The sequence below is a fragment of the Gymnoscopelus braueri genome (assembly GCF_963280865.1).
Source record: "Gymnoscopelus braueri genome assembly, chromosome: 1".
NCBI lineage: Eukaryota > Metazoa > Chordata > Actinopteri > Myctophiformes > Myctophidae > Gymnoscopelus > Gymnoscopelus braueri.
Window position 1 is genome coordinate 14,852,762 of NC_137603.1, and position 12,687 is coordinate 14,865,448.

The window sequence follows — 12,687 nt, forward strand, 5'->3', positions numbered from 1 at the left end:
TTTTTTTTTTTTTTTTTTTTTAAGATAACAGTGTTTACTATTTAAACACATACAGTAATAGCAGCAGCTTGTGTGAGGGCTATGACAGACTCTATTTCTTTGAAGCATTTGATCCCAGGTAGAAAGCACACAGCAGTTTGGAACAATCCAAAATTAAAGTAGAATAATTTACCTATGTATCTATATTTTTTCTGTGTCAGTATATGCATCCCTGTGACAGTGACAGGATGAGTCATTCATGGTGGGGAAAAGGTATTGTGTAGTATAAGCAGAATAAAAAAGTAAACCCTTTCTGTTCTTTGGGCATTCAATTTCAGCACAGAAGAATACTTCATCAACATCATCATCGCCTAGCGTTTTCCTGAGCACAATCATTTCTGGCAGGGGCGACTGCTACGTATTACCTTCTCCCAGAGTCAGATGCAATTTGGTCTGAGCATATTTCATGCAAATTCAATTTCTATTCCAGAGAAGGAGAGCGAGGCTGCTTGGTGCCCTGCACGAGTCAGGTAATACACATGCATAAAAAACTGATGACTGAAGAAAAGAAAGTGTTGTTCAGCGAGCATGTGAGAATGTCAAACTACTACAAGCTTGCACACGATACAAAAAACCCTAATGGAATACAGAGTATCTCAGCTAATGCAGTCCCGAGATCTAATTATACAAAGAGAGGATCCTTTAATATCTCCTTATACAGGGTTGCCAGTCATGTTCCAGCCCCAAAATCGAAATACTCTTATCGTAATTCTTATCTTAAAAGTCAGAGGCCGTTTCTGTGTAGAAATCAAAGGGTTTGGTGGCTATGTGTGGAGAGAAACAAAACTAGGCAAGTGGTATGATGCTTGAAAGTGTACGGCTTTGTGTTGGCTTCAAGGCCCCCTCTCTGTCACAAGACAGCGAAATCTGCCTTGTGAATGTCATTACAATATGCTGAATATGTAGTGTCTGCCTTGACAAAGTCAGCCAGCGGATACGGAGATAAACGATGAAGAATGCCACCCCAAGAAAGGCCAGCAACAGCATCCTCTTCTGCCTGTGGTGGGGTACCCACCCAACACACCCCCCCCCACCCTACAAACACACACACACACACACACACACACACACACACACACACACACACACACGCACGCGCGCGCGCGCGCGCGCCTCACACACACACACACACACACAAGCACGCACGCACGCACATAAAACGACTTTCCTCCCAGACAACACAAAGTGCCATCTGCAAACGGCTTTTCAATATTAATGCATGCTTCCAGTAGGCAAATAATTAAATGTGAAAACGCGAAGAGAGAGAGACAAGCTGCAAAGACATACCTAGGATTACCTGCTTCTCCCTCTCCCTCTGTTTCAATCCTCCCTTCACTCTGACAAACTGCACTGCCTGCTTTTTTTCATGTTTGGATGCTGCCGAGGGGGGATTAATTTGTTGTTTGTAGCAGTCAATCAAATTTCCACAGACAGATTTAAGTTAATTGCTTCCATGAGTTGATCCCAGAAGGAGAGCGTGCACTACGAGCTCCGATCAGCTTTTATTCTCAAAGTCACATCCTCGCGGAGTGACAGGCAGCCTTTGCCGGTACTCCAACCCCGTTACCAGTCACCACCTCCAGCCTCCATCCCACACGCTGTCCTTGGCCATTTGAGTGTTCTTGTGATTTTCTTTTCTTCTTTTCTCGAGTGTTTTTCCACACTGGCAAAATAACCCTGAATCAATGCCTCCTTATTCTCTGAAGATACCGCATCTCTGCAAAGAGCTCGCAAAGGACTGATTAAATGTTACCTGCCTACGCAGCACACCTGACACAAGTCATGCTGTAACAAAGCTGACAATGTGCTTACTCTTTGGTTTGGTAATGCTGGGCATGATATGATACGATATGTGATAAGCCTGGCGTCTGTGTGTGTTTGTTGCTGAGAGGCAGGCTGTTAGTTCTGATGCCTTGAGCATCAAGTGCACCTGGTGCTATTGTATGAAACACCTTTCTTACCTCCACAAGTACTGTGTGTGTGTGTGTTTGTTTGTGTGTGTGCGTGTGTTTGTGCGTGTGCGTGTGCGTGTGTGTGTGTGTGTATATATATATATATATATATCGTTGCTGTCAGACAGAAACCTTGTACCTCCATGTTTAAACTATTGTTTTTTTTTAGTAAATGAATGCCCTACTTTTACTTCGTACAAGAGTGTCACGCAAAAGTATCATAAATAGCAGATGTACAAGCTCACGACGCGTCAAGAGAAAGTGGTTGCTGTGTGTTTTATAAATATTGTTGAATCAATGAAAGTATTAACAAGAGCTTGTGACTAAACAATAACTACATTGGACCCTATTTTATTTGTAATTGTATTTACTTTTTCCATTTCCTGAAAAGCAACCGTTTTGAACATACAAGGTTTCTGCCAGACAGCAACAACATATAGTATCTGTGGAGGTAAGAAAGGTCTTCCGTACAATAGCACCGTGTGCACTTGATCCTCAACGAGCACATCAGAACTTCACAACTAAAATGCTTGCCTCTCAGCATTCTATCTGACGCTTGGGCCAAAATTGCTTATCTAGAAAATGTGAGCACGCGTAATGGCACCGAGGGATAAGAGGGATGTATAATGCATAAGGAGATGCTCCTAATGGCCGCTTCTTTACAGGCAACACTGTGGAGAGGGGGGACACAAACAAGGAGCTTCACATGGGTTTTCTTTAATTTCTTGTCTCTCTCTCTCTCTCTCTCTCTCTCTCCCTCTCTCTCTCTCTTATCATACAAAGGGGAAAACATCACAATCAGAGTCCGGTTTCCTTTTCGGAGTCATGTTTGTGTAGCATGTGTGTAAAAAAAAAAGAGAAGAAGATGAAAAAAACACTATACGCAAATTATTCACATACTTGAACAAGACAGATGTGAAACACACACACACACACACACACACACACACACCCTTTTGCCTAATGGGTTTGACCAATGCACAGAGGGATGGGGGTTGGATGCTGGACGGCGCTGAGCAGACACTGAGTGGTTGACAAATGTTAAACCATGCAGGCAGCTCTGACACATAGACACAAGCCGCATGCGTGCAAGTGCCGTGCGCGCGTGCACACATACGCACACAGTGTCGTGCTGAGCCTGACTTTGAGGCAGCTGGAGCCACGGAGCTGGAGGTTGTCAGGAGACATGGCCAAGCATGTGTGTGTTTCTCACACAAAAGAGCCCCCTAATTGTTTGGGCTTCATTAATGCAGCAGCTTTTCAATTGCAACCCAAGCTGTCAGGAAAGAGCCGCGTATAGCGGGGAAAAAGGTGTGTGCACATACACGCACGGTCGCACGCACGCACACGCGCACACACACACACACACACACACACACACACACACACACACACACACACACACACACACACACACACACACACACACACACACACATAGACACACACACACAAGCGGCAAAATAACTATATAATTAATACCGGGAGGAAAGTCAGCTATTTCCGATTAATGGATTTTCTTTTTTTTTCATCCATAGCGGAGAAACGAGGAGAATTCTGAACACGGCCCAGAGATAAAGGTCAACACAAGCGGCGGTGTTGTTATAGTTATATGCAGCATGTAAAATAGTCACACTGATATGTTTCTCCTTCTGTGTTTGGATCTTATTACAGGTGAGGGAGAGAGGGAGCGAGAGAGAGGGAGGGAGGGAGGGAGAGAGAGAGAGAGAGGGAGGGAGGGAGGAAGGAAGGAAGGAAGGAAGGAAGGAAGGAAGGAAGGAAGGAAGGAAGGAAGGAAGGAAGGAAGGAAGGAAGGAAGGAAGGAAGGAAGGAACATCCAGACGGCTGAGTGGGTAGAGAGGACATCTGGGAATCAGAAGGTCCCTGGTTTGCACCCCAGACCCAGTCTATGTGTGGAAGTGTCCCTGAGCAAGACACTTAACCCTTTAACTGCTCCCTGGGCGCTGCACTAATATTGCTCACGTCACTTCTGCTGAACATTAGGACGGATACATTCTGATGACAAAAAATATATACATTGAGTGACAAAAAATACCCCAAAGCAGTGGGGACCAAATGATCATTATTATTATTATCATTATTATTATTATTATTATTATTATTATTATTATGAGTGCAAACAGGGAGAACGTAACTCTTACCAGAGGTGCTGAGGGTGGATCCCAGTGGCGAGGGGCTGGGGGCCAGGCTGCTCTTGGAGTGGGGAGCAGGGGATGACGAAGAGGAGGAAGAGGACGAGGAGGCCGCGGGGGAGGAGGTGTGAGCAGCAGCAGCAGACAGGGTGGGCGCAGGGGAGGCCAGCCGCTCTCCAGACTCCATATCTGTCAAACACAATCCAATCAGCAGGGTTACAATAGCAAAGCACACCCACCCACACACACACACACACATGACCGTGCACACTCAGCACACACGCACAAATGCATGCCCTCACACTTACACAGATAGCACATGCTGGCATGAACGAACACACGAACACACACACACTGCACACACACACACACACACACACACACACACACACACACACACACACACACACACACACACACACACACACACACACACACACACACACACACACACCATCTCCCGCCACTCTCTCTTTCACATCTCACTTCCCCTGAACAATATTTCTATTTAGCCCTGCTCACTGGCTCCCAGCTCTATTGATTCTATATGGGCTGGAAGGAAAGGCAGGATGACATCTTTAAGGACTGCGCTGCCGGACAGACAGACAGACAGGGGAAACTGGGTTACACTTTGACACAAGCAATCCTGCTTACGTTTTAGTATGCAGTGTCTCCATTCCTATCCACTTGAGACCTATTTTACTTTTGGCTTGTAGATTGTGGGCTCATATAGATCTGCTGTGTTTGCTATATTATTATATTAAATAAATCTTTGGAAAGGTTTAGCCTATAATTACAAAATAGGGACACCGGGGGTTAATGGAAGGTTACAGGAATTACCCTGCACAATGCACTTTATATTCATATGCATGTGCATACATACAGTAAATGCACACGCTCGCACGCACGCACGCACGCACGCACGCACACACACACACACACACACACACACACACACACACACACACACACACACACACACACACCCCCACACACACACACACACACACACACACACACACACACACACACACACACACACACACACACCTAGAGCTCTGTTTATAACATTAATGACACAAGAGAACATCATTTACACTGAAGAGATATACTGAGGCCTTTTAGCGAAAGTCTCCTCGGTAACACAAGCTCAGTGCAGAGGTTTTTGGTTGACGGCAGTTTATCATCTCAACAATCCATGAGGCAAACCCAGGAAACACTCATCCTCCCAAGAAACATTTCGTCCATTTCTCCAATTAACATTTACCATCACTTTTCACCATTTGGCTCATCTAATAATCACCTCACTCCCAAGAACGCAGTACTACTCACACACGTGTCTTATACACAGTAAATGTATACTAAGTGTTAATTTATCAACTCTGAGAGTGTACAAAATGTAACCACATGGACTTGTACACTCTCAGAGTTAAATAAACACTGAGAGTTTTTACTGTGTATCTGTCTGACACTAATCCAGGGCCTGAAAATCCCCTTCAAAAGCACAGTTTGCAGATTGTGTTTTACAGGCCGGCTTTGTTATTGTGTCATTACACATAAACAGCCTCTGCCTCCATCTCTCTCTCTCTCTCTCTCTCTCCCACTCTCTCTCTCTCCTGTCCCCCACCTCTTCCTCCTCCTCCTTCTTCTCACCCCCCCCCCCTCTCTCTCTTCCTTCTCTGCAGTGGGAGCAGAGCCACTGATTAAATCTCAGAGACAAAAGCTGCTATCCTCTGAATATCAAGTATCAGCCTTTCGCCAGGAGCAACACTGACAAGAGAGGGAAGGTGGGGGGTGGGGGGGGGGGGCTTGTGTGAGGGAGAGAGAGAGAGAGGGGAGAGAGAGAGAGAGAGAGAGAAAGAGAAAGACAGAGAGAGGCGTGGATGACAAGAAAACCTGCTGCAGTCCACAGGGAGGAGGCTGGTGGTGCTGGCGGACTCCGGCAGCCATGATGACTGCCACCGCTGCGGTAAAAAAGGGAAGAACGAAAAAAGAAAAAGAAAGATGGCGGGTGTGTAATTATCGGCAAGGTCAAAGGTCCTCCGAATGGCCTCTCATGTGAAGGGACAGGATGTTGGTTAATGAGCTGAATTATCAACCTGAGCGCTCGCTGAATGAACGCTACTTATTAGTGACCAAGAAAACGCACGCATGAGTGAAGGTTATGCAACGTTTTGCAATCTCTCCAAAATGTGTTATCTCTTTCTTGCCACATTTATCGGTGATGTGGCGCGTGTGTGTGTGTGTGTGTGTGTGTGTGTGTGTGTGTGTGTGTGTGTGTGTGTGTGGCCGTGGCGTGTGTGTGTGGCCGAGGCGTGTGTGTGTGTGTGTGTGTGTGTGTGTGTGTGTGTGTGTGTGTGTGTGTGTGTGTGTGTGTGTGTGTGTGTGTGTGTGTCATTCATTGTGCTCGCTTACTTCTAGTTTAATTATCTGATGGGGTATAGCGTGTGTGTGTGTGTGTGTGTGTGTGTGTGTGTGTGTGTGTGTGTGTGTGTGTGTGTGTGTGTGTGTGTGTGTGTGTGTGTGTGTGTGTGTGTGTGTGTGTGTGTGTGTGTGTGTGTGTGTGTGTGTGTGTGTGTGTGTGTGTGTGTGTGTGTGTGTGTGTGTGTCTGGGAGGGGGTGGTGTCACTCTCCATATAAAAAAGGAGCAATTGTCAATTTCTGTATTGACAGGAAGAAAGTGAGAATCATTAGGAGTGTGGATGAAATGCAAAGGAGCCGTGGTGAATTATCATAATGCAAATGAAAACAAAAGGTTCATGTCTCCGTGGATGAGCAAGCTTATAGTGTGTCAGCTGCTACGTGAAGCGGATCAGTCCCTACCTTTTCAGAGGGAGAGAAAAAAGAAAGAGCCTTGTGACAGAGAGAGGAAGACAGCGGGAGAGAGAGAGAGAGAGAGAGAGGGAGAGAGAGAGAGAGAGAGAGAGAGAGAGGGAGGAAGAGAGAGAGAGCGAGAGCAGTATGCATTGCATTCGTCAAAAGCTAAAAGAAATACCGGAAAGAAAACAGCAGAGGGGATGAAGGACAGGTTGTAAACCATTCCTGTCGTTTCTCAATATCTGCACTTAATGCCTTGCCTTGTCAAAACGTGATGATGTGAACAGAATTGATTTCCCCCCCCCTAACAAACAACAAAAAAGCAATCCCTCCTTTGCAGAGGTGGAAGGCACATAGCTACCCTCCCCCTCATCTCCTCTCATCTCCTCACAATCTCTCAAAGGGCCTCTTTCTGAGATGAGAGCCACGCCACGGAAGGACAGGAGGTAGAGGAGGAAAAAAAAAACCGAGGCAAAGCGTATCTCCCTCCGACCACCACAACCTGATCACTTAGTGCAATTAAATCTAATAACAATAATAACATTGAGCTCGGGCAAATGTACCGCCCAAACGCACGGCAAACAACAATGATTGCAACCATAATGGAGCGCTGAGGTATTTAAGGATCCAATCCTGACTTAATTATGAGAAATTAAAATGGATTTAGCATCAGAATTAGCTTGATTTTATAGGTAATTAACGGCGCACCACAGCGGCGGTATAAGGCAAAGCGTTATAATCTCCGTGAACGGCTAAATCAATTTGACTTGAATAACGCCAGCCAATCAACACAGGCAAGGGGCGAGCAGGAAAAAACAGTGAGGGTCTCATGGCTGCGAGGAGATGGGGAGAGAATTTATGCTAATGAGCGAACTATGATTTATAAGATGTGTTCCAACACCGGATTCACAGTCACGTCCACAAATACAACACAGCGCACAGCTGTCAACGCATGCGGCTAATAGTTGAGCTGGAAAGCAATGGCCCTTCAGGAGATAGTGTAGCTATAAACAGCTCTGTGGTTTTATGTGCACGGCCTTCATATAGGAGCCTTCACATGTCACCGCCATCTCCAAGGAGGGTGTCACTATAGAACTGGATGAGAGAGAGCGAGAGAGGGAGAGAGAGAGAGAGAGAGAGAGAGAGAGAGAGAGAGAGAGAGAGAGAGAGAGGGAGAGGGAGAGGGAGAGAGAGAGAGAAAGAAAGAGAGAGAGAGGGCATACGGGCATGTGGAAGGTAGTGTTACAGCTTGTATGTGTGGTTGTGCATGTGTTTGGGTGTTGCATGTCTGTGTTATACTGCATGTGCTATAAACACGGCCTCGGCTTAACCACTTAAGCCCTAAATACTTCATCATACAACACATAGCGAACATAGCTGATCTACGAGCTCAAATGTTTCGCCAAAAAATGAAAAATAAATTGCACAAAATAGGGAGGCCAGCGTTAATGTGGTTAAGTATGCACTATGCAGCAATTAGTTTTTCTATTCTTCTGTTCTTCTTTCCATTGGCAGTGTCAAGGTATGTACAGTTACAGTACAGTATGTGCATGTGTGCCTCAAGCACAATTTATACTTTGTCGTAGAAAATAAATTGTTTCTTTCAGTGAGTGACACTGTCTTACAACAACGTTTGAATTAGTCTTTACTCCTGCTGTCCCTTTCCCCCCCTTCCCCTCACACACACACACACACACACACACACACACACACACACACACACACACACACACACACACACACACACACACACACACACACACACACACACACACACACACACACGCAGTAGGCTAACAGATGGCCGATACTAACTGAGATAATCCGGCAACAGAGTCATCAGTATGGATCAGTGGTAATCAGAGTGTGGACACAATGTCTCTTCTCTAGTCCTAATGGAAGGAGCGCCTGGCGAGAGAGAAGGGAAACACATTATTCCCCGCGATGCTCTGACCCCATTCAAAGACACAAGGTAGCTCCATCCCCCTTTCTTCTCCGCTCTCGCAACCCACACAACCAACAAAGAGACCATCAACACAGCTTCCACCATATTCTGTCTTTCCTGCTGGAGCCCTTGGTCTCCACTTTGTACTGTGCTCTGCCACACGCACGCACGCACGCACACACACAAGCACCCACACACACACACACACACACACACACACACACACACACACACACACACACACACACACACACACACACACATACACACTGACTGTACACAGATAGGCCTGTGTGATACACTCACACAAATCCCCAGACACAACCACAAGGATACATGCACACACACAGACACACTCTCTCTCTCTCTCACGCACGCACGCACGCACGCACGCACGCACGCACGCACGCACGCACGCACGCACGCACGCACGCACGCACGCACGCACGCACGCACGCACGCACGCACGCACGCACGCACGCACGCACGCACGCACGCACGCACGCACGCACGCACGCACGCACACACACACACACACACACACACACACACACACACACACACACACACACACACACACACACACACACACACACACACACACACACACACACACACACAAGCACTCTCTCACACACACACACACACACACACACACACACACACACACACACACACACACACACACACACACACACACACACACACACACACACACACATGCACATGCACACGCGTAGACACACACACACACACACACACACACACACACAGCCACGCACGCACACACAGACACACACACACACACACACACACACACACAGACACACACACACACACACACACACACACACACACACACACACACACACACACACACACACACACACACACACACACACACACACACACACACACACACACACACACACAACACACAGCCTCCATTTAGCTCTGTCCAAGAAACAACATGAGAAGTCAGCATAGAGATGAGTCATAATAATGGCTGCTGTTAAAGGAGTTGCTGATTGAGTGTTTTTGTGTTTGGTGTTTAAGGCAAAGGAACAGTTCAAACTCTGTCACTTTAGAGAAGAAGTAGGCTAAAAATGTGTTCTACTGTTGCATTTCTCTCCATGTCCTTCAATCGCATTCCTTTTAATGATGGAACAATGTGTTTCAATTTCTTGAAAACAGATCATGTAAAAGAACACTGTGTTTATCGTGTGTGTGGTATCCAATAGCCTCAGTGGGGCCTGACAGGCCGATAGGAGACCAGAGGTAATATTCCTTACTGTACATTAAAGAAATTAAAAGGAGTCCGCTGAAGCTGCACCGGGCTCTGTGGTTGCCAGGTGACCAAGCGCTTCCCATTAAGAACTCATTATCAAAAAGGCCCTGATACAACCGGACAAAACAATCGCACTCACCCACGCACGCACACGCACACCATAAAAAAACGTTTTGCACTCTTAGATTTAACCCATTAAGACCTGGAACGTATCTGTGTCACTTTAGATTTCTTTGGCTATTCAAAAACAGCAGATATACAAGCTCATAGCGCGGCACCGAGTGCCGCGCTACGAGCTTGTAGATCTGCTATTTTTGAAAAAAAAAAAAAAAAAACTGTTCGGATTTAGAAAACATTTTTAAGAATCGCCTCAGGTCTTAAAGGGTTAAATGAACACTGATGATGTTACTGTGCATACACCAACCCCAGCTCAGAATCAGTGCGGTCGTCTCTTACACCATTGCCCTTGCCTGGCTGACCTATTGTTTATCTCTATGGAAGTGTGTATTTACAGATGTGCAAACACCACACGTGTTAATTTAACTCAAGAGTGTGTACAAATGTATCCAAATGGACTCGTAAGGTCAACACCGAGGATATTAATTACTGTGTAGTGGAGCATTGCATGCTTTTTCTGTGTGCATTTTGACACTAATTGAGCCTGATCATCTTGCTTATAGCAGAGCACATGCACAAGTTTCTTGACCCCTCCTCCCATCATCACCCCCCCCCCCCCCCGCCCCTATAGCTTGTGCTCCGCCATCCAGGAAATGACATAACCGAGGCTTCTTGGCGAAAATGGAAAAGGCAACCTTTGTCCGGGGTCAAAAGTTGACTTACAAAACTACAAGACATTTAAAGAGACAGTAAGCTGGTGTTCCACTGCTTAGAGACCAGCGGTTCACCACCTTTTCTGGATCAGGGCCCGCTTCAAAGTCTTGAAGGTGTGTGCCGGCCACCTATCTTACATGTTACGTCCGTCAGATCAAGTTCATTTTAATAATCAATTAATCCATTTTGTAAAATTTTGATCAATTGAACCAACGTAGTATACTTTTTTTAAAAATATTTATCAGTGAGTATCACATTTATGACTCATTTTTCAAGGTTTCAAAGACATTTTTTATTTTTTTTTACTAATGTTTGGAATGATAGATTAATATCCTCACATCACTGGCTTTAGACCACACGCTGCACAATTAAACTGATTCAACACAGTGTCATGTATCTACATCAAAGTAGGGTCCAGGAACCCCCAGGGGTCCTTGAGGGTGTTTGTTACAGGCTGTTCCCAGCAGGTTTATCTCCCCACCTTACAGTATAGACAGCTGTAGAATTCTGCACTAAATATAATCTAGCAACAAAGACCTTCTCTTATGGGGGGGTCCCTGGCATAAACTCTTTTCAAATGGGGGTCCACAGTTTAATACATATCAGTTTGGGGGTCCTTGACATGAAAATGTTGGAGAAAACCACTGATCTACGTGTTGAGAGAAGCGTGGAAAATTTAGAGCAACTGACACTGGGAATGTTGTTCCGATAATAAGTAATCAGTGTCCATTATTCAACTTTTTAGAGTCTAATTAAAAGTAGGTTTCATTCTCTGATAATAAGTCACAGAAGAGGAACCAAAACAAACAGTGAGCTGGCTGACGGTACAGAGCCCAGCCCTTTGAACAACCACACAAAGAGACAGCGTTCCCCAGTGTGGCTCATAGGTGACAAACAACTCAAATGACTCTGACCCCTCCCTCCTGCTCCACTCCCGCCCCGGTGACAGATGGCAGAGCAAGGCATGCAGGGGATGGGCACCATCTCACACCCTGCCTTAGCCAGCCTTGGCAGTGGTGTAGCCACAGGTCTTATTACAGTCACACCACTGCCTGCCTGCCTGTCTCTCTGTCTGTCTGTCTGTCTGCCTGTGTGTGCCTGCCTGCGTGCCTCCATCCATGCAACGCTGGAGCTTATACACAGTAAACCCTCAGTGTTAACCACATGAATGCTATAGCATCCCTATTCTGGGCATGTCGTGATAGGCGAAACATTCTGCAAAAACAGGCGAACATTCGGTGAAAATAGCAGATCTACAAGCTCGACGTGTTGTGAGCTTGTTGCAGAGTGTCTACTTTCAGCAAAGAGATCTGGTGAAGAGGGGGGTGGGGGAAGGACGGGACCAAATATAGACCCTTGGGGGACACCAACCAAGTATATTAGGGTTTAAGTGGTTAATTTATCAATTGTGTACCCTCTCAGACTTCAATGAACACTCAAGACTTAACAGTGTGTACAGGTACAGTCAGGTACAGGTACTGCATGTCTCAAATGGTAACGCGCGGTATTAAAGCTTTCTTCTCAAGGTATCCACAGGGCTCAGTCATATAATGTGCAACACATGCACCACCGCGTGTCACCCAGCGTATAAGACACTTTAGCATAAAAGCCTCCGCCAAACGGCTCGTCATATACATTCTGTATGGCGTTTCCCAAAAACGA

The 12,687-nt window shown here is 46.0% G+C and overlaps 1 protein-coding gene across 1 annotated transcript in view; it reads right to left on the reverse strand.

The window, feature by feature from the left end:
- Window positions 1–12,687, reverse strand: part of LOC308090613 (bromodomain adjacent to zinc finger domain protein 2B-like) — a 93,166-nt gene that overhangs the window by 38,241 nt on the left and 42,238 nt on the right. The window contains 1 exon segment of the mRNA XM_080435857.1: window positions 4,154–4,333. Coding sequence (XP_080291983.1) covers window positions 4,154–4,331 — 178 coding nt within the window. The 5' untranslated portion in view covers window positions 4,332–4,333.